We start from the raw sequence: 23,636 nt of genomic DNA on the forward strand, positions 1-23,636 counted from the left end.
TGCACCGCGCCGCGGCAGCTGATGACAGCAGTTCTATTTCTGGCGTACTCTCCACGAAATGTATAGCTCTGGCTTAAGCGCTGAGAGATGGGAAAGCAAAACACATTCCACTCGTTACTGCTGACTTTGCGGCAGCGCATTTAAGTCACTTTCAAATTAAAAAAAAAAAAAGATAAGGCCAACGACTGCGCTAGCCTGTGATGAGGATTATGACAGTGCGGTGAAGTAAGCCTCCAGGCGACCCTGCAGAGCTGTATATGCATGCAGTTTCTAGCTCACTAAAAGCAATGTCCACCAGCCCCTACTCCCACCTAAGTTCGAAATCACTCCTCCTACGCCACGTACACATATCAATAATAGCGAATTTTTCCGAAATCCTTCACCTTCGGCGAGAGTAAATTTTTATTTGCCTAAGAGCCCATCAGGCCACTCAGGGTGGACACGTGGTTTATCCTCAGGTTAGTCAGTAATAAGGTTGGCAGTGAGAGCACATTACACATATTATAATCAAACTGAAATACAAACTCTGAAATCCGTGAAAGTGCATTGTTTATACATGGTTCACCTGAAGCCTAGAGAGAAGCTAGAAGTGGTCACCCTGTACAAACCTGGAACTTCGGAATGCTGTTAGTGCAGCACTATACATGGTTCAGCAGCAACACCAGCTTTCATTGTTCGCATGGTGGTTTCATTATCATCATCATAATGAAACCATCATGTGAACAATCAAAGCTGCAAAATGGATAAGTTGATTACAGGTTCGTAATGCAAGAAACTATCGTCTGGAAAAAAACGAAGGTTAAGGAAGGGGACTGTGATGATTTCTGATTATGGTTTATGAATAAGTCAAAATGGGAAATTAAAACAAGAAAATAACATTCATTATATGACCTAGGCAAGACATCCATTATATGATGTCTATGAACAGACACTGGTGAGTGTTTCGGTCACTACTTTAGCAGTCAAAGGTTTTACACTACCAAGTCAGCACAGCAACAATGAACATGCTTACCTAAGGTACAGAATGAAGGAGTGGTTATCTTAACTCATTTTACCAGCCAATCAACTAAATGGCAGCTTTTCAACTGGCTCCCACTAATAAATAACAGCACCACAATGTCGAAGGTAAAACATTTGTGTGCTTTATTTGTTTCAATGTGCTGTGCAATACGCCACAAGGTACAAAAATCTTCACAAAAGTTCTAGCACAGATGGTGAACAATAAAAAAAGCAGCTTGAGAGAAGCCAAAAGGAGACTAAAAAGACACCACATATGCTAAATCTGAACTGCCTCTCTCAATCACTGCTGTCAGCACAAAGATGCTGATGGACGCAGGTGTAAAGCGGTACACAGAAGGACGTACCAAACAGTGGGCAGATGTGTGTTGATGTCACAAGGTACAAACTCTGCAGAAAACTTTGGCTGAGAACATTAAACATTATTGGCACAAGAAACAGGCATGCCACTGCAATTGCTCAAACAGGAAAGCACGGGTAAAGGATTCCATTGGGCAACAGTCAACAGATCAGCTTTCTGCAACATGCCAAGCACATTTCACAGGATGAAATGTGATGCATAAAGCTTTACCTTAAAGAAAAGTTTGCCCCAAGAAAGAGCAGTGGTTGATAACAAAAAAAATATGAACACAGGCAGAGTGTATTAGAGAGCCAAGCGAAACAAATAACAAAATAGAATGCGAGAGATGCCATTGCTGCTACATAAATATTCTGACCCTGTCTTGAAATAAAGATTCTATCACTATTATTTTTTCCAACATTCTTAAGTACTGAGTGAATTAATATGCCGGACTGAAGTGAGCTAGCGTCAGCTACAGCTTGTCATTGCACTTGCTAGGCATTTCAGACAAGACTTCCTACATCAAAGAAAAACTGCTTGAGCGAGGTTTCTCACAACACTGAAATGAACGCATTAAAAAAAACTGACAAAATGACCTATAGTATCACCTAACGAGATATTAAAGAGTTCCAGGACATCTGGAATGACTCTTTCGTAAAGTTGCCTCTACCACTGTCAAGGCAAGTGGTATTTTATTCTCAAGGTATGAATTCATTCTAGCAAGAACTGAAACTATCTATATAAATGAATTCCAAAATCTTCCCAGCTGCAACAAATCCTCTTCTTTGCATCATGTATCAGTAAGAAGTAGCATACCAATGTATGCAGCTTGTCAGACAGCATTAAAAATATCAGATCTTTACCTGTCGCATTATAAAAAATTTCAGAAAATTACCTGTGAAACGCTAACTCACACCAAGTAAACATTTCTGACATGCAGGAGTTTAAAATGTGCATTCAGAGAAAGAGTGACTCCCTGCATATGTTTGTTATCTGGCTCATAAAAGAATTGAGCATTTCACAACCACCCATTTTCTAATGTAACATGATAATCTCTGGCACAGAAATTACTATTATGCATATTTTTATGAAAGTAGCCAGCCTGCATATACATGTCATAGTAGCATTTTTTAAACGTGATGCATGAGAAAAACAGTCATTTGTGCACCTTTGTGTTCATGCAATATGAGTACAAAAGGCAGTGCTGTCAAGTTTAGCATTTCCAAGTATAAAATCTTGTAAAACTTACACAATGAAGCTGTGCTGAAGTGAATTAGAAAACAGCAAAGCTACTGAGATGCAGAGGCAAAAAATTTCAGTCACTAAGGTTAACAACGATAGTCAAAAATGTAAATTTTCATCCCTGTAGGAATCAGTGAAATAATAAATCATTGAAAACAATTATTATATACCTCCAGTGCACACAGTTCCCTGCAGTACTACTTAAAGCTGAATCCAAGCAACACAAAGTACCACTTCTATGGTACATAGCTTTGCAGTTTCTTTCACCAGGCCAAAGAGGCAGGATTGGTGTGAGCACTAGATTAGGCCTGGTAGAGAACTCACACTATCATATCACATTATAGTCAGTTACATGTCACTCACAACCCTGTTTAATGAGAATGTGCTTGCTGTGCTCAAGTACGGTTCACAAGTGACGATAGCAGACCAGTAGCCACTGATACATAGAAGGTGTAGATGCAGGAAACTAATATGCAATTTTCCCCATCACTCTACAGAAAAGTCCAAATGCAATGTCATTACCCAAATGCAGCCTTTTTCTCGACTAATTTCCTAAAATCAAAAAAGAGAGTCCTGCCAAAGTGAAAATGAAGCTACAAGTCTTGCAAAACATTTTCATGTACCTTATCCACTAATGACTTCTTCTTATATCAATTCATGCGAAGTCATATTTAGAAATAAAATGAAGTAGCATTAACCAGCTCGTCGAAGTCAATGCACAGGACAAAATATTCCACAGCAACTCAGAATGCAGTGATGAGGTTTTCCAGGCATCAGGACGCCTCACAGTAAGACAATGTGTACAAGAAAGAAAATCTGTGCAAGTATTTGAGAAAGTATACAAGAAACGTACAGGAAAGAATACAAGCAGTAGAAAATATGTGAGAAAGTATTCAATGTTTTCCTGTCCTGAAAAGCAATGACTATGCACTCCCCTTCAAAGTACTCCATTCGGGGGCTCATACACCAAACCCATCGTTTCCACCAGTTCCAGAAGCACACTGCAACATTCTCCAAGCATACTGTAAGCGAGATGTTGTGTAGATATTAAAATTTCTCAGATGCTTCTAAACAAAACCTTGCATATTGCCAAATAAAGTGTTGTGCAATTAAAAGACAGGCATTTCAATGATGTGACATTAGGACATGCCTCCACAGGTATTATCATGTCATAGGTACCCATGGAACATACTATGGTTTGGTTTAGTTTGGTTTGGTTTATGGGGTTTAACGTCCCAAAGCGACTAAGGCTATGAGAGACGCCGTAGTGGAGGGCTCCGGAAATTTCGACCACCTGGGGTTCTTTAACGTGCACTGACATCGCACAGTACACGGGCCTCTAGAATTTCTCCTCCAAAGAAATTCCAGCCGCCGCGGCCGGGATCGAACCCGCGTCCTTTGGGTCAGCAGCCGAGCACCATAGCCACTGAGCCACCGCGGCGGCGGAACATACTATGCAGGTTCAGCGACATATATATATTAACGAACATGGATATTACGAACTATTGGCTATATTGTACTCTTCGTAAATATGTTTGAGAAATTCATACAATTTATACTTTATATATCGAACGCGGCTGGCCATGAAACGGGTGTCGAACTCCCCAGCGCCAAACTGTGCCCATACGGACGCCAGGCGGCAGGCTTCGCCGCACAGTACAGATGACTGGAGGTGATGCGACACGCGTTCGCGCCAAGGTTTGCACTTTTATCTCGCACTCGCCAACAGCGGCGTGTAGGGTAGCAGTCCGGAGATCAGCACGCGTTCCCGCCTCTGGCATCCCTCGACAGCGCCACGGAAGCAGAACCGCTGGTTGTGAGCTTGCAGTAACAATCCTGCGCTCATGTCGGCGCTGTCGCGGAGGTGGTCAAAACGGTGACAGCTTTCGCTCTGACGTACCGCTTCCCATGCGACACGGCTGCAATGCGGAGAAGCCACAGTAACCAGCATTTAACCTACGCTTGCGGTGCTGTGCGAAGGAACCAGCCTAACTGGCGCTCGGTTTTTTGCGGTCTTCGGAATAGCCGCGAGCGTCTTCGAAACGCCACCAAAACCTGGGAAAACATCTATCCGCTTCTCTAGTAAGGATCGCCAGAATCGCTGTCCCTTCTATGACTAAATTGCGCCGCTTTTGAGCACGTTTCTGACGAAATTTTATATTACGAATTTCGGCTACAGTGAACTGTTTTTTTACGATTTTTTACTTGTTTGCTATAACCAGGTTTCATTGTATATGCATGTAAACAAGCTAGTGTCTGGTTCAATTGCAGTGGCAAAAATAACAACTAATATGCAAGCTATGCATACGGTACGGCTATACGCATTCTTTAAATTTGTGTATGGGCCGCACCTTAAAAATTCGCACCTGAATATAAAAAGAAAGTGTGGCCCTAACACGAGTTTTTACGGTAACTTAAAAGCAATATAAAAGATAATTTACATGCAGCTTCAACAAATCTGCTTGCTCAACAGCACCAGAGTGTTGATAAAGCAGCCACAATATTACTCTTGACGACATTACAGCATTCAGGTTCTTCATTTTACTTGTCTGCCAGCCTTTTATGAATTAGCAAACATGGCTTTAATACATGACATGGCACGTCACTGTTTCCCCACCTTTGCTTGCATGTTGTGAGAATTAGGTTTCAAAGGACTAGCACTAACACTTTGTTCTAGCTCATCAACACTTTGTTCTAGCTCAACTTTCTGCTGTCTTTTAAAAACTTCCATTCCAAAGGAGAGTAAAAATTTCTAGAAGTGCCCCAACAATTCATCCCTCAGGTCTAGCGACTCCATTCTGATACCCAAACAGTTCGCACTCAGAGATACTACGAACTTCTGCAGGCCCACAAATCTTTATAACTTAAAACAACTACTCAGTAACTCCACATTAAACAGGTAAGCCTCAGTATGTGTTGTCTACTTGTGAATATAAGAGAGCAAATGGCCAACCTTTTCAAGAACCTGAGCCAAAATGGCATGAAGGAATGTTAGCAGATGCTGTACTTTGAATTAGGCCCGTTGTTCCCTTTCAAAATGGCTATAAATTTCTTCTAAGCACGACAACAAAGCCTAATAAATAACATCAACAAAGAACCATCAGTTTCACAGTGGTAAAAGCCAGCCATCAGCGTGGTAAAAATAACTAGTGTAATGCACTGATAAAGTAATTTCAGCGCGAAAAAAAAAGCTGGAAATACAACATTTCTGAAAGTCAGCAAAATTAAAACTGAGGAGATGTAGACGGTGCTGATTAATGAAGTGCGAGTTGGTACTTCAGCGCTAAGGGACATGCGCATCCCTGTGTTTATAATGCTGTCTGAGTTTTCACTGTAAATGACACCGGTCACTTAAAAATAAACCATGAATGTAACCATGGATGTAAAACTGACCGCACATCAAAAGCAGTGTAAACTGTTTGTTTCTTGCAACACGTTGTGGCGTCAAAACATTCAAGGTCGAAGTACTTGCCAAGTAAATTTATAAGAGGAACTATCACTGCAGTGGATAGAATTTTGCATTTGTTTAACTGAATGTTTGTCGTTTTTGCATTTTATTTGTTTTGGTTTGTACACACTTTGTTTTTTCTGCTTTGTTTTGTAATGCGCTGGTTGTGGCCTGTCAGTAAAGAAAGCTGCAATGCAAGTCTACACATGCTTGGAATAAACCCAATATGCAATGAGCAAAACAGGCTCATCACATGAAAAGAATGACGGTAAAGGCCGTACCTGCTAGCATAAAGAATTTCAACATTAATTATACTTTAAAAAGTTTCACGACCTGTAATGTTCAAGAAGAAATGGCAGTGAGAAGGCCAACAAACAGGCCAGGTAGCAGACGTCAGTGAATGAGATGATTTCCTCTCTTCAGAGATGCAAAATTGTGCAATGTTTTGGTTGTGGCCAGACAGTAAAACAAGCTACAAAGTAAAACTCCACAATCTGTTACACCAACAAAAAGGACACAAGACATGAACAGTATATATCGGTAGCCGTTCGTGCATGACTTTTAACGAAGCGCATTGGTATGAATGCACCTTGGTACGTAGTGCAACACACAGTGCTTGACCTGTGGGTTCAGCTGTAAATAGTATCTACGTATATCTATATCTACAAAAGGATGTCTCATGGTTGGGGCCCTAACGTGGACTGCACTGTGTTCCAAAATGCATGACTGACTATGCACTGTGTCCCAGCCAACGGAAGTGGCAAGGACACTTTTGCTGCCAAGCATTTCGACAAAAGAATTGAGCACCAAAACATAAGTGTAACATGACCGAGTGAAAAAATTTTGCACTGCATCAAGCAAAGCACTGCATTACCATGGCATTGGTCAATAAACATAGTAGCTTAAAACAGTAAAGAGTACAAAAACAGTGAAAAAGAAACAACACATCAAGAAGACACACCACAGAAGGTGTTGACACACAGCTACGCGCTGACTAATGACCCCCTCCAGTGAGCAGTATTGAACACAAGCTGTTCCTTGCCTGTCTATTTGACGCGCCACATCTTAAGGGCTCTATCGATTAATCACTGTAATTGGCATGAGTCATGAGGAACCATGGTCTCAACTACTATTGTGAATTACTACTGCATCCTGCTTGTCTATTTAGAGCACAGTGTTTTTCCCGATTATAAACTTACACGCTGAATTCTCGGGTCTCTTGCTTCTTGTTATAAAAGCAAAGCAGTTCAGAGGATCCTGGCAATGGAGCGAGAAAGCGGTCAACAGGTCGGAATAAACGCACATCAGTGTTAAGCAGTCTGCAGTTGGTCATACAACACATTCATAAACTGGGCATGCATGCAGATGCATGTTCAAGGTGGGCCTATAGTGACAGGGATAGGCCCAGGCTTGATGTTGTGCTTGGACATATACGCAACGACTTGGCCGGGGATCTCAGCCAGCACCTCTTTGGCAAGCTGCACCTGCCTACTCTGCCAGGTACCTGCGCCCTGCAGGAACTTGCGGAAGGGCACAAACTGCACGATGTCGCGCTCGGCTGTGCGGCCACCCGAGCTCAACTGCCTCACGTCACCGTCCAGGGTTTCCATGGCTGGAACAAAACAGATACAAAGATGTTGCAGTGAAAAGATACAGAGACAAAAGGTAATGTCACAGAAACAGTGCAGCAATGTTCCAGCAAGAACATTGTAAGAAAAGTGCAGTGAAAGATAGAAACTAACAAAGAGCAGTGTAAAATTTGACAGAGGCAAGCAGAAGCAACAGCAGCAGCACATTCCTGGCATACCGCACCGAGAGAAGCCACAGGGCGAGACCATGGCTACAACCCATTGAGGGCAGTGCCCAGGCCAGATTATCTCAGGCTTGATGTGAAGTGCACGTTAGCAATACGTGACACATCACTACACCACGGCCGGCTACCTAACCCTCTACCTATTCACTACCTTACTCTATATCCCACTACATTACATCCAAATCACTCTGCGAGTCTTGTAATAGGTGTCTACTGCATGTGACAATAGCTGTTTTTCCCCATTAAAGTACAGCCATGCATCAGTACAACTATTACTAATTACTGATTATATCAAACTGTTCCCAGGTACCTTTAATAAACACATGCATTTCTTACTCTATATATCGAACGAGGTTTGCCGTAAAACGGATATATATCGAACTGCCGAGCGCCAAACTGTGCCTGCTCGAATGGCAGGCGGCAGGCTTTGCCTCGCTACACAGATGACTGGTGGTAGTGTGGCGAGCGTTAACGCTACTACGGTTCACGCGTTATCTCGCAATTGGCAACAGCACCACAGAAAACATATCAGCGAGAACAGCTGGTAGCCAGGCGGTCGGCCCCCGTTTGCGCCTCTCAGTCCCGTCGATAGTGCCCCGGAACCAACGACATGGTTGGTTGTTGTAGCTTTCCAGCAGCCATCCTCTGCTCACGACGACTGTCATCGAGCGGAGGTGGTGAAAACGGCGACAGCTTTCGTCGTGGCATCCGATATTTTATCGGACACCGCTGTAATGCGAGGGAACCACCCTAGCTAGCATTTTACCTGCCACCACTGTGTGCTGCAGTGCTGTGCGGGAAAGCCACCTGAACTGGCAACTGCCGCTTGTTTCTTTTTGTGGTTTCTGAAATCGCCGCGAGCGGCTTTGAAACGGTGCATGAACTATGGAGAAGGTCTCTTCAGTTCTTTTGTTGACTAAATTTCGTTCCTCCAGCGTGAGCTTTTGGCTAAATTTTACATTACGAATTTAAGCTACATCGAATTATTTTACAATTTTTTTCCTATTCATTACAACAAGGTTTCACTCTAGCAAAGAAAGTCTTCTGCATGAAGTACAGCTGTTTACAAACCAGAGAGAAACGATTCTGATAAAAGTAAAGAATTCAACCCTAGCTAAAAAGCTTAGCTGGAACACACAAAATGAATGACAAAAAGAGTTATTACAGGGCACCTACACTCACACATGTGCAGAGAAATGGTTTCTTTCACGGCATTTAGCCCAGAACACAGCCCTAGAGAAAACACAGAACTCTTTAAAGGGCAACTCAGGAGGTTTTTTAAAAGAGCTCTGAAAAGGGCTCTCAATAAAGGTGCACTATAAAGGTGCACAACAAAAGGTGCACGAATATCCTCCAGCAAGAATTTTTTTAATACGTTTTGTAGAAGCTGAGTTATCTCAAGTCAAAATTTGAATTCCAGTGTCTTCACGTCTTTCCCTCTCCTCTCGCCACTTTTTTCACACTCAAAGATCGGCACTCTTCCGTCAGCTCCACCGCCGACCCGTGCAGGAATTCCCCAGTGCGGGGGGGGGCACTGCTTTCTGACCACCCACCACAGCAATACTGCTTACTGGCCGCGGTCATATTAGTTGCGTGACACCTCTGAAAGAATCCCAGCCAATAGCCACCTCTGAACATAATTACACAGGTGTGTGCAATGTAGAATGGCGCGAGCAAGAAAAGGCCACCGGAAAGCACTCGCCAACTTTCGCACGTGATTGTGGGTTCTTTGCTGCATGCAGAAGTGCACTATTTGGCTAACATGTTCATGACGACAGAATGTAGTGATTCAGCAAGTTTATCTACTCTCCTCAGAAGGCGTTTCAGAGCCGCCTCTTCCGCCACAACAATCTGTTTTTCAAAATACCGAGGGGGACCACTTTGAAACAGCCAAAAAAGCAAACCGAAACTCAGTCTGTGGCTATGGACGATGCTTCACATGACACAGCCATGCCATCACAAAGACTAGAAGAAAAATGCTTGTACGCACAGTGAATGGCTGAAGTAGTTACTGAGAACGGCTTCCATAGAATGCGGGAGCAGATATTAATGTGCGGGGAATGTTTGTGATGTCGAAAATGCAATGTTACCCGCAGAAATAATTTGCATTCAGGTCACAGAAATGGCAAATTTTAAAACTGATTTGCATAAGAATGAAATGTCGTTTGATGCCAAACTTTCATCAGGAATGAGAGATAAACCTAAAGTACAAGTTTCATTAGAATATGCTAACCTCGAAAAGCCCCCAGAGCTGCCCTTAAGTTATACATCGTGCGACATCCTAGCTGGCACACAGACCAAGAACAAGCCACACCTCAAGTCTCACACAGTCAGAATCAAAGTCCAGAGATACGCCAAGTGGCATCTAACAGTCAGCGCAGTCAGCAACGGTCAGCGCAGGACCACCTGCATGACCAAGCACGAGTCATCCCCATGCCACAGATGTGGTTTACCAGTTCCCTCTGAGGTGCGGCTGAGTTTATGTCTGCGAGATGGGCCAATGTCTCAATGACAAGTTCAGACAGCACTGCCTTTGAAACCTATTAACAGCAGCAATCTTCCATGACATTGCAGGGAATGCGAAGGTTGCTAAGCCACTGTCATTGATAGGGGAACGCCCAGACTAGAGAGGGAGATTTTGGAAGTGGCATGCCTGCACACACTTGTCGTGAAGAAACCTGCTCCACAAGGTGAACATCAAGTTAGAAAATTGGAACAGAGAAAAACGCCGATTTTTTTCAAGTGCTTCCCCAATGTGCAGTGGCAATGCAGTTCATGCAAATTTCGTCAGAGTACTTCCCAGTGGATTTTTATCAATGGAACTTTATGACAGCATAAAAAACGAGGCATACAAGTGGATACGATAACATATATAAAAATATACTTTTTTTTTGGCCACTTTTCAAGATTTGAAAGCAGCCCCCTTTAAATGAGATGGATGATAAGAAACACTTCTAAGGTAAGTGGAGGGAAGTTAAGTCAATGAAATCAGGGAATCAGGTGCAAGGAACAGTTTAGCGTGAAGAGGAATGCACTGCTTGAATACTTATGGACAAAGCCTACACTCTTTGGTTGCTCTCATGTCCATTACACTGACTGAGAGCACGCACAACAGATTCATTGTGCCCAACTTTGTCATACAAAGAGTGAGGCTCTAACATTAGCACTTGCATCCCTCACCTGAGAAGTCTGCATTGCCCACACCTACGATGATGATGGACATGGGCAGGATGGAGGCCTGCACGATGGCCTCCATTGTCTGCGGCATGTCGCTGATGACACCATCCGTGATGATGAGCAGTACAAAGTAGCTGCTGCCGTCACGGTATGTGCTTGCAAACCTGGAGGGAAAAATGCGGAATGTGATTCATGCTTAAATTCTCACTCGTTTTTGTATCTTGCAGCATTTAAGCTCCTGGTCTCAGTCATTTCATGCCTGTGCCTGACAAGGGACAAGTTCACACCATCAATTACGCAACAGCCTACAGCAATGGTTCTCAATATTTTTAGCTTCACGAAACCACAGCGACTTCCGAACTGTGCTGAGGAACCTTGCATGTCTTTGCTTCCATCCCTTCTCACCTGACATACATGCAGAAAAGAGCACACACAAAAAAATTCCCAAATTCGATGAATGATGAATGGCTGCATGGGAAAACAGTTTTAAGCCTGTGAAAGTCTGTGAAAGTTAAAGGGCTAAAAACATCAAATTTTTGCTTGTGTGTGTTTCCTTTGTAATATTGCAATGAATATTAGTAAATATGGATCACCCAGTGTTATTCCCCTGAACAGCTAAATAATTTATAACCAAATTTCTTCTTGATGCTGTTGCAGTTTCAACAACCGAACAACGGTTGTGACGTCAGAAGCGGCTTTAGGTCTTGTGAGACTTAAATAAAACTGCAATATAACCATCCACATGCAGTTTTAATACACTACAACGCAAAACCCAGCCTGCTTCAAGAGCTGAAATGAAAGCAAATGTAAATCAGTAATTTTACTGCAGTTTTTTTCACATCTCACATGACTTAAACCCACCTTTTGATGTCACAGCCATCGCTTAGTAGGTGAAACCGAAACCAGAACAGCATGAAAGAAGGAACTCAGTTACAAATTGTTTAGTGGCAGTGGGCAAATATCATGTGGTGATCCATGTATTCTACCGTGAAGAGAACAAGCAGCTAAAATTATGTGTCTATACTCCTACAAAAAATTAATTGAAGTCTGTGAATGGACAGACAAGGGTAGAGGCATGTATGGATTTTGGTGCTTGGACAACCTAAAAAGCACTCTAAGGAACCCAACGGTTCCATGAACCCACTTTGAGAACCCCTCGTCTAGAGCCTGCCTTTCTTAGTCTATGCTTCTATTACATGAGCTTCTGATTTTCTGCTTCAAGACTGCAGAGAAAACTGATAAAAATCAGAGTAAGTTTAAACTTACCAAGCTTAGCATGGGGGACTTTGTCTAAGTACCTCAACACAGTGAACCTCGACACAGTGAAGGCAACATTAGACCGCTAAGCCATTGTAGGTGGTGTGATTTCTAACTAGCCATTGCTCATCTTGTAAAATGGGTACTGCGCTAACAAACAGGAACAACAGCTGTGTTATTCTTCTTTGTCCTGCCTTCTTCTGTTGTCCTTTCTTGTTAGCGCAGTAACCGTTTTAAACGATGAACATCCACCAACTAGCCCAACTTGCCATTCTAGCCACTGCTCCATGTCTGTGAGCCAGATAAGGATGAAACTGTGCTTTTTTTTTTTGCACCCTCGGAAAAATCCCAACCTTTAAGCTTTGTCAATCATGCAAGGTCATATAAACAATCCCGAGACTTCTGAAACACATCTCCTGTCATTTCACCACTTCTGCCCAAATGCCTGGCTCATATGTCACCATATGTCACAGAAATGTACAGAAAGACCTGCGAATTTTTTTTTTTAAAGAAAAACTCTATTGCCAGGATAGGTACATTTACCACCAACAGGTGACATTTCACTTGTGTCGGTAATTGCGTCAGTAATTAATGCACCTATTCTGCCAGTACAGATGCAAATACTGCACCTTTTTCAAAACCATTTCTTACAAGAAAAAACTATGGCTCACTTTGCCACATGGTTGATGACTGGCGAAAAGTTGGTGGGGCCATACAGCTGGACCGACTGGAGGGTCCTCTGGTAGGCCTCCAGGACACCCTGGATGCCCGCACAGTACGGGTCCGTCGTACTTCCATTCAGGAAGAACTCGTGCGACACACGGCCATCGGGTGGCAGCCTTGCTCCAAAACCCAATGCAGGAAACATCTTGTCCGAGTCGTATTCCTGCACCACCTCTCCGACTGCACGGATGGCCGCTGCGTAAGCATTGGGTTGCATTGGGTCCAGGAAGTGCAGGGAGGCGGGGTCCCGGGGGTCCCCGTTGGAGGCCGTAAAGTCCACGGCCACCGTGAAGTGCATCTGCATCCTGCAGCCACGGCCCAAACATGTGCATATTAAAGGGACCCACATAACAACTTCATCCAATTTTTGTTGTGAGTAGATCCTATGGCCCTATCAGCATGCACGCACTGTTAATCGCGGTCTCAGTACACAAACAAGGGCAACTCACCCACCACGAATGTAGTCGAGAAAAGTGGCCTGTTCCCGAATCCTGAAAGACACCAGCTTCACCTGTGAGTAATGTGTGAAGGGTGTTAGTGCATGGCAGGCTCCGGGTTGTGGGGACGCCTTCGTCCCCTGCGTTCGCTTTCCCGCAACGCACTAGTTCCCTGTGGTTAGCTCCCCCGCAAAGCAGTAGCGGACAGAGTCTCACCTTGCCAGAGTTTTTGTACCTCTTCTTCTTGGCCTGCTTCTTCTTGTTGATAAGCTGCAATAGAGGATTATGCCTGTATGACAGCAAATTTTCTACAGGTTGCAAATTTTCACTACTTCGACATAGCTAACAGTTTTAAAAGGCATAGAGAAAAACTGACTAAAGATGTTGAGTGCCACGCCCTTAATCAAAATCAGTCGAGTGAGTCTCCGGCCATGTCGGAGGAATCTATTAGTTGGAAGGAATATGAGTTCCAGTTCCTCAGCACAATGATTTGCTGTGCACTGCTATTTATGGCTGCAACAAAAATCCTGTGCTGCTTTGCATGTTGGCAGCCTGGCTCCTACACTGCTATAAATCTTGCCATTACCGAAGTTATGAGAGGGTACACCATGATAGTGAAGAGTACCTCACCACTACATTTCTGCCCAAAAACAGTGAAAAAATTCCCCACAAGGCATAGTCTGCTTTGTAAAAAAATGTACTAGGCATCAGCACCAAGAGATCAAGCCAAGCGAGCTAAATGGAGACACCATTTGTCAGGAGGAGGTAGAACAGGTACCATAGGAAACAGTGCAAAGTTGCTCATTCCGTCTGTTTCAGCAGGCGGAAAAAGCAATTAAATCGACAAGCTTCACTTCATTCAACATAGCCCAGTTCACAGATGGTCGGTCCTGGATTTGTCTAGCTCAAAGTGGATCGGGAATAATTTCAGTATATCAATAATTCGATGCAAAAAACATGGCAATAGATAAGCTTAACTGTAACATCCAGCAGCTTAAACATATTGCACACGCGAAAATGGCACCGCTTCCTGCAGTGACATGGGTGCCGCGGCAGGAAGTGCAGCAACAGGGGCCGAGCAGGTGTCGCTGGTCCTAGCTCGCTTCTCATTGTACAGGGTCCGTCAAAAGTTCCCAGGCCACATGGTCCGCTTTTCATCGGTATATCCTGGCACTTAAGATTCCGATAGAGCTATCGAGGTTCTCAGACGGTAGAACGATCCTTCTTCTATCCGCTACAGATATTTTGAGCTTCGAGGGTATCTCAACAGCCCGACTATGCTGCTCAAAAGCAAACCCTGTGGCCTTGGAACTTTTGACGGACCCTGTACATGTGCAGTGGACTGTGTCACCAGTACACTATAAACAAAATAATATTAATAGTATTACATGAAAATTAACATGCAGTTGATTTCCAAACTGCCTGCAGCAGCCTAGTGAGCGAAGCAGGCCATGCGAGAGTTGCCGCAAACCATCGGTCAGCTAGGCTGGCTTCATCGCAAGAAGACTGCATTGAACGCCGGCTTCCCCGCATGACAGCGGTGTTGTGTTGAAAGTATGCCGCACCAAAGGCCCTTCACAACCGCACCCTACTTTCCCTTTCTCACGGGGTTTTACAACGCATTCACGTGGCTAGCACCACCAGCAGATGTCTGAGAACGTGCTACCTAACAGGCTCAATACGCAAGAAGTGATTGCAGGCTCGCGGTTGGATATATCGAACATTCCACTTAACAGCAGTTCAATAATGAAGGCGAAATTCCAGAGGCCCATGTGCTGTGCGATGTCAGTGCATGTTAAGGAACCCCAGGTGGTCTAAATTTCCGGAGCCCTTCACTACGGCGTCCCTCACAGCCTCAGTCACTTTGGGACGTTAAAACCCATAAACCAAAACCAAACCTAAATGTGAACAATAGTGCTATACTTTTGCTTGAAATTTTCAAGGGCACTTCTAACTGTTCGATATAAGCAATATTTAAATATATCTGGGTTAGATACATTCGAGATCGACTACCGTATTTTCCGGTATATAAGACGCGGCTTTTTTTCAAAAATCTTGCTGGTGCGTCCTATACAAGGGTGCGTTTTACATGCGACTTTTTCTGTTTTTTTTTTGCGAGTTCAGAAATTACTCAGGTCCATGTTCAAGCTTTTTCACCGAAAAAAACATCACTACCAATGACGCGGTTTTAACACGGTTAATACTTCAATACGGGGACCACCGAGAGCAACTTTATTATTAAAGGGTGGGGATGACGACTTCCGGAATCATAAACCCGCGACCGTTTCGCAGGCCCCAAGCAAAAGTAATGTGAAATGCCAAAAGATGGCGACAATCGCGTTTCTCGCCATTGTCAAGACAAGCCGGCGTTTCTTTCAGTCACCCTTTGCAACTTTGTTTGCTCCGTGTACGTAGTGCGAAGAAAATGTTTCAGCTGGGTCGCCTCCAGAAATGGGCGTGCTTTTTGATAGCACATCTTAAGATCAAGATCTTCTTCAAAGGTTTTAAGTTAATATAAAATGTTCTTATGGACATAAGGAGAGTTCCTTCGCTCTTTTTTTCTTTTTTTGCTAAAACGTGGGCGGGTATGGCGTGAGTGTTGCCTTTTTCGATCACTTAGAGGTGCTTAAGAACTTCTCACAGGTAAGGTGCATTTTGCAATGGTCGCACAAGCATGTTTAATTAAGCCTCACTAGCCTAACTGGGTAAATTGGGATGCGTCTTATACACGGGTGCGTCTTATATACTAACTTTTTCAATGACAGCCTGCATATATGGGGGGTGCGTCTTATACAAGGGTGCGTCCTATACACCGGAAAATACGGTATATCTATTTTCCAATTACACCTACCCAGCTACTGACACCGAACACATTTTTACACAATATAGAAATGCATGATCACGGAAGTGAAACATTCAGCACTCTGAAGCTCAGTTTGTCTCGAAGCATACCTATTTTTACACGCTTCAGTTAATGACGGTTTATACACCTCATAGCATACCTTGTACTGTGTAATGACGGTTATGCATCATGTACCTCACACTATATGTTTACCTCGAAATTGACTTATTTTCACAAATTATTGTTAACGACAGTTTACGAGCCTCATACTCTCTGTCTTGAAATTTACCTTAATTTTTACAAGTTACAGGTTGAAGTTAGAAATAAATGGTTGTGTGCAACATACCTCATACTCGTTTACTGGGCCTGGTCCCTGGGACAGGGTGCGCACGTTGGTGTGGAACTCCCCAATGAGGTCATGACTGAAAGAACAAACCCAGAATGCAGTGCAGCACATGAGGCATCTCGGCAGCAGCCACTCACCTTCCATCCCGGTCCCAGTCGTAGCAGGCCACGCGGACGGTGCGGTCGTCATCTCCGCCACTCAGCTGCCGCATCTGGATTGTGAAGGGACGCCAGGTCGGGTTAAGGCTCCGTTTGACCACCTCCGTGCGGAACACCGCCGTGTAGCTGTTGTCCTCGCTGACCCGATAGAACTCCAGGAAAGGGTCTGACTTGCCAAACCAGTCCTTTCGGTCCAGCTTTCTGCCTTGCCACTGTATGTCGATCACCCGCTGCGGAAGACAAAACCACCACAGAATTTAACCAACAACTCATATTCAGCAATAACCACAAGATATTACTATTCCACTGTGCCTTTACAGAAGACAATCTGCAATGCCAACCACACATTTCAGTGGTTCTTGCTGTGCCGAGCTTGCAACTGAGCTTGCAAAAAATAAGCTGTTTACAGCAATGTGCCACAAATAAGAGGAGCTTACATTTTAAACACTTGCGACAAGCTAGGTAGAGCCATCGCAAGCCCGGCATGTGAAATGAATGCAGAAAACTAGTTTTAAGATGGATGCCTCCATGTTTCACGTAAACACCAACGTGACTCAGTGGAGTGTGTTCTTATTTATTTAAAATGCTTTAAATAAATTGAATTGTTTATATAAGAATTTGAGACCCCTGAGACCCCAAGAACAGTGTGTAGTTAGAGTAACAATGTAAACATATGAGAACCTGTAAAAAATCGCACACTTAATTATCAGGGATGGTGGAATTTTTTTATTTTTTTTTCGGTGTAATGAAGGCACATTTTTTACAAATATCTGAAAATTTGTAAAATTTTCTCCCACTGGATAGTGATTTGCAGTTGAAGGGGTTAAAACACATCATGTACACAAACAACATTTTGAAAATGACTGAAGCTGAAGCATCACAAAGCACACCTCCATGTCTCCTGTAGCTATACCCCCAGTGAGACAGCACCCTTCATTCAGCACTCCACCAACCCAGCACACATTATCAATCATCTCTGCAGGGGCTTACTTTGCAGTCGAGCACCTCCTCGACGGTCACTGAAAGCAAGACATATGAGCTGTGCGATGGCCACGAACACAAGGCCTTCCCTGAGGAGACTCACATAGGATGGTGCCGCAGTTCCCCGGGAGTCCCCTGCAATCACAAGCGAAGCAGAGTTTAACAGGAACAGGCAGTTCACATGATTAATGAGAAGGCAATTCAGAAATCGTTACATTTCCAAATGCATTGACTGCATTATTCTCGCTCTATTCTTGATAATTCAAACCACTTGAATTAACTTTATACCAAACTTATAGGCGTACACTAAAACCTTGAACTGCTCCATCTCTGCAAACTGCCAATGTATCACAAAGCAAACTGGTGTTAAAGTTCATAAATACGTACAGTCTTTGTCAAATATATACAGCCCAAGGGATTTATTTGCTTCCAAGCCATGTAGCGGGGCTGTTTAGCACATTTTGGGAAGGTTAAGGACTTAAGTTTTTCCCGCCTTCTTGAGGTTAGGGTCCCTGAGTATGGATGAGGAGCCCCGTTGCACGGCTCTGAAGTAGACCCCTTGGGCTCTATACTTTTGACGAAGACTGTACAGCGAAGTGACAGTGATAAGATTGTAGCAGGTGCATCATGCTGTTTCACAGACTCTAGTCCATAAGGCGTACTACAAGGCATTCTATGTGATGCAGTCATGCTTGCGTTGCAAGTATTGCAACATAAACATAGTGTAACCAACGTAACATGTCATAAACACAGCAGTGAAATTGCAAGAGCAAAAGGCATGGTCACAAGAACAGATGGACAGTGTAGCATAAGTTTCAGAATTGGTAGTTAAGGGGGTTATTGCATATGTTGCCACTTGCATGTGCAAGGAGTTTTAAAGGGACAAGCAACCCACTGACAATTAATGGGCCAAATGACCTTCCTGTGTGATGGGCTCATAACTTGCAAAAGATGACCACGAGATCTAGAAGGGAGTGGAGAGGCAGTCTAGGCTGATGCTGTAAAAAAAAATAGCCAGACTAGTCCATTAGCAAATCATACCCCTGTTCCTGATCCAAAATCAACATGTTGATCTGAAGGAAAAGAAGTAGCAAATAAATGCTTACTTACTCCGCCCTACACCTGATGTGTTGAAAAAGTTAAAAACAGTGCAACTACAAGGACAATCAGAAAAGACAACGCACATTTCCATGGACGAGTGAAACTGCTTCAACAGGTCCATATTTGTGCACAACACCTTGAACAACGCTATCCTCCCAAAATACATGTAATGTCAATCAAAGTACAAGAGTTGAGACGCAAAACTTTCAGGTTCTGTTTTTCACTGTTAGCAATGTGCAAGGGCATTTGCTAAGAAATGAGGAATGTATGCCCCACTGTGCTTCAAACAATCTCTTATAACACCATTTTTCATGAAGAGCTTTGGTTTTGCTCTCAGCAGGTTGTGATATCAGAAGAGGATACACAAAAGTTTTGATGTTACGAGCTTGAATCAGATAGAGGAAAAATTTTTACACCAATTTTCTTAGCAACAAATGAGTCTTTTGCTGCCGGAAAAACATGAACATAGCCAAAAAGCAAAAGTTGAATGGAATGGTTTTCTCAGTGTCCCTAGCATACTTTTGGTATCCAAGCACTAGGCCAAGCAGGAGCACTCACGTCAGCTGCAGCTTGACCTGCCTTCCCTGGTAGGCAACCAACTCTCCCAACGTGCAGTTCACCTGGCCAAGAAAATCCTGCAGTACATGCAAGGATCAGTATAGTTGCATTAGTGCACCGTTGTCTCTCCTTTGCATAGGAGGAAGCAAAAGAGTCTCATAGTTTGTTTACTGGCTGCAGATCTGGGAAAGTTGAGTGTCCTGCCTAGTTGCCCAACAAGGACTCACATGATCTTGGAGTTTTATGCTCTGGCTGTCAACATCATACCTGTACCATGGGGAAAGATAAAATGAGTTGGGTAACTTCCTACCCAGGAAGCAAATAAAGTAGAAAGACTTAAACTTTTTACACTTTGAAGATGAGCTGCTGGCGCTCCTCGAAGTAGTAGTCCACCAGAAACTTGGTGACAAAGTCTGGGTCGTGGCAGTCACGCAGCATTTCTGTGCGCCCCACCTGGAAGGAGCAGGAGCCAAGTGGTTCACCATCATCGCCAGCCTAACTGTGCACACAGCAGTACAAAGGCCTCTCCCATTTCCCTTAAAGTAACCCTGACCTGTGCCAACTGCGACCATGTTATCATAAAATTTCTTATCTCATCTGCCCACCTGACTTTCTGCTACCCTCTGCTGTGTTTCCCTTCTCTTAGAATCTATTCTGTTATCTTTAACACCAATCAATTACCTTGCGTTCAACTTGCATGCTCTACCCATGCCTATGTCTTCTTCTTGATTTCAACTAGGATACCATTAACTCATGTTTGTTCCTTGACACACTCTTCTTTCTGTGTCTTTAATGTTACACCCATCATAATCTTTTCCATAACTCACTGTCCTGTCCTGAATTTAGGTTCAGCCCTTCTTGTCGGCCTCCAAGTTTCTGCCCCACAGGTGGCCACTGGCAAGGTACAAATGTTGTATATTTTCTTGAGGGATGCTGATGAGTTCCAACAGGAGGAAAGGGAGAGGCTGGGAACAGGTTCCCTAACGGTGAAAGAAAACTGCGGGCCTATAATTGACTCACCTCCCACCAGCTGTCAGTGTCGCAGGCTCGCATAAACAAGACACACATGGGGTCTGACTTCGAGAAAACATCTTTCTGCTTGAGCTGCCTGCAAGACAGAAATCAGCAAAAAAAGTGCTGAGTAATGACCATATTTGCCCAGAATGCCCTACTCAAGTTCCGAGAAGAAAATTCTTGCCCCCCAAAAAAATCTGACACTTCTGCCTGCACACATCTTAAGCAAACCAGGGCCAAAGGAAAAAGTGCTCAGAAAACAGCACTAAACAAATGTGAAACTTTGGGAGCAGCACCAAATCATTACAAATGTTAATTTTATCCTGTTTTCTCAAGAAAACCTGAGCCTTCCAATAAAATATTTTACATTGTTCTTTGCAAATCAGTAAGCAAACTAGGGATTGTCAGGGCCACCGTCTGTGTCTGCTATCTCTGCCCATGAACCACATATGTCAATCAGTTCAAGATATCTCACATGCCTACAGGTGAATCAGGGAATAAATTATTATTTCTGAAAGCTGAGAGGAGTATTGCACATCGGTGAATGTGGATGGGAAAGGTCAGTACCTAAAGGTCGGCTAAATTCATTCAATGCCAATTTCTATGCTGTTTGTTGAGCTTGTTATTACCTACAAGTGAGATATTAGCCTTGCACTAATAAATCTGCCAGCAATTGCTCCACCCTAGCAATGCATTCAACAAGCGTTTGTGATGCAGTTCCATGACTTCTGTCACCAGATTTCATACTTTTGTCATCATACACACACGCACCCGCACGAGTCATCCGCTGCCACTGTCACCATTTGAAGTACAGTTCTGTGTCCTGAAAAAATCTGAGCAGCTTCATAAACCCTGTGTTCTGCATTCTTTGGCTGCAAATGGCCTTGCGCCAAAAAAATCCATCACCACCATCATTAATTTTAGAAAGTGGGAAGGTACAAAGGATATCTCTTCCACACTGTCCCGAAGCTCCACAAAGGTGAATCAGAGCAGCAGGAGGTATTCTACTGTCTGTAATCGTTAGATACACCTTATCTTCTTCCATTCTGAGAAATGCGGTCATTCGCCTCAGTGTGCAAAAGGCAGCCAAAATATAGTGACAGCTAGAACAAGGTGCTATTTTGTTATTTTGAGCAAAAATGTTGTTTTGTCATAAAAGCCATAACACTGTGCACTGGAATGCCATCATGGATGTAAATGCGTTCAGCCCAGAGCATGCTCAATAAAAAAGGCAAAAAAAAGCACTGCCTCATAGCTTGAGACGTTGTCTGCATACCTTTGGACTCAACATTACCCCATAAGTGGCAAGAGGAATTATTGCTCACCTCACTTAATTGTAAGCACTGAAAATGCTTTTGGCATTGACTACTTGGAGGCAAAATGACCAGTGTCATTTAAGACCTCCAACGAAACTCATGTCTTGGCAACAAAATACTTGTGTTACCTTTATCATGTTAAGCGTGCCTGGTGTCCAAAATTAACTTTTTTTTTTTTTTTTTTTTGCGAGGGTACAGCAGAGAGGATGCAGAGAAAGACTCACTGCACATCAGAACTGCACTATGCGGTGTGTAATATGTATCAACCAATATATTTATAGCTTGATCAAGTGGAATACTAAGATGTAAGTTACATCTGCGATAATGAAAGTTCATTATTTAGAAGACTTGACATTTTCTGGGTCGCACATCGACAAGAACTTGCACAAACACCAGCCAGCCAGAATTCGTGCTGTCGTTTCAAGAACCGCACGAAGTTTCAAAGGACACACACACATGAAACCTCAAACACGTGGAGGCCGCATGCATGTGGCCTCCACTTGCCGTAAACAGATGTCGCAGGAGAGAGCTTGACGAGCCGTATTTTAAGCACAACGCATAGACGATGACGAACGACGGAAGAAGGCGTGCCTGCCTGTGCCCTGCCCCCTAGGCGCGAAGCGAGCAATCACCTGTGGAGCTCCGACCACAGACAACACATAATCGACGAAAGGCACTTCCAGAGCTTCTCCAATTTACTTTTCTGGCAAGGAGGCTCGCACGGTGTGCCACGCATGTTAGCACGGAGCAGCATAACTACAGCATACCCACCTACAGGATACGCTGATCTCGACTTTCGTTACTGGCGCGCACGCAACAGCCGGGGTGAACGGTTGCGCCGGGTTCGCCATTTCGTATCGGCGCCTTGGAATGTGTCACTGGAATCTGATGAGCTGCTTTGGCGAGTACACTACGTAACCACAATACACAGCCTTGCAGCTCAGTCGGCATTCGGCACTGGTGCGCACAAACAAATCGATAGCGCGCCCGACATCGCTACTTTCGCATTGCTTTTGCCTCTGCAGAACGTGACGCAAACACATAAAACGTCATGTTGTCACCTCTGCTGCCACCTGTCGCCTGAGCGCGAAGTGCAGATTGTTTGTAACCACCTTGTAAAATTACAAATTTTACAATGCCTCCACTACCGCCGATCTTTTCCCCCTCCTTCACCTCTTCTCGGCGCGGTTCAGGTCAAAGCTATTTGATTGAGGTGCCCACCGCGAACTCGCGGTGGCAGCAGTTCGATTAGTTTCGATATGGAGGCAAAAGGCGCCCGTGCGCTGTGGTCAGTGCCCAGGCGGTCGAAATTATACCCGAAGCCGCCCACCGCCTCCAATACGGCGCCTCTTTATCCTTTAACTCGTACCTTCCTCCTCTCGCTCATAGAGCGGCTGAGGTGTCCACCGAGAAGCGAGACTCTGCCTTCCGTTTCCTCAAAAGCAGTTTGAAGGAATACCCGGCACCCGACCTACCGCAGCAGCCATGCTTCGATGGAGGCGAAACCATAAGCCCTCCACTAAGGCACCTCTTAATTCCTTCCCTCCTTTATCCCCTCCCTTACGGGCGCGGTTCAGGTGTCCAGCGAGATATGTGAGAGTTACTGTGCCATTTCCTTTCCTCAAAACCAATCAATTATACCCTCTCTAGCTCTCTCTCTATGCCCCCCCCCCCCTAATTATTTTGCATTATTTGAAAGTGTGCATTTGAAATTGCAGCTATAGAATTCAAAACTTCCCCTCAACTAATTACTTAAATAACTCCAGAAGTTAAAATAAATGAAAGCATATACTTATTTAGTGGCCACAAATGTTACTCCACTAATTTAACTCACATGCATTCCACACCATACCACTTAAATTTCTC

The 23,636-nt window shown here is 43.9% G+C and overlaps 1 protein-coding gene across 1 annotated transcript; it reads right to left on the reverse strand.

Moving 5' to 3' along the window:
- Window positions 1–1,119: 1,119 nt before the first annotated feature.
- LOC149334951 (copine-8-like) lies at window positions 1,120–22,842 on the reverse strand. The gene is made up of 14 exons (XM_089551631.1): window positions 22,542–22,842; window positions 20,461–20,548; window positions 19,790–19,893; window positions 19,668–19,707; window positions 19,441–19,517; window positions 17,885–17,916; window positions 17,791–17,819; window positions 16,780–17,030; window positions 16,643–16,718; window positions 13,671–13,724; window positions 13,467–13,528; window positions 12,966–13,322; window positions 11,041–11,201; window positions 1,120–7,659 (listed from the first exon to the last, which is right to left on the reverse strand). The coding sequence occupies exons 1-14, from the start codon at window positions 22,619–22,621 to the stop codon at window positions 7,421–7,423; spliced, it is 1,650 nt and encodes a 549-aa protein (XP_089407757.1). The 5' UTR covers window positions 22,622–22,842; the 3' UTR covers window positions 1,120–7,420.
- Window positions 22,843–23,636: the final 794 nt, after the last annotated feature.

This window comes from Amblyomma mixtum, chromosome 7 (assembly GCF_055824585.1).
Source record: "Amblyomma mixtum isolate Tamu chromosome 7, ASM5582458v1, whole genome shotgun sequence".
NCBI classification, from domain to species: Eukaryota; Metazoa; Arthropoda; class Arachnida; order Ixodida; family Ixodidae; genus Amblyomma; species Amblyomma mixtum.

Bases quoted from the DNA above. Each gene is read 5' to 3' on its own strand.
- LOC149334951 (XM_089551631.1), bottom strand. From the start codon at position 22,621: ATGGCGAACCCGGCGCAACCGTTCACCCCGGCTGTTGCGTGCGCGCCA. The intron at 17,820-17,884 runs GTGAGTCTCCTC...TCTTGCTTTCAG, and splicing joins GAACTGCGGCACCATCCTAT to TGACCGTCGAGGAGGTGCTC. The intron at 7,660-11,040 runs GTGAGGGATGCA...GTTTTGTTCCAG, and splicing joins GGGCAATGCAGACTTCTCAG to CCATGGAAACCCTGGACGGT.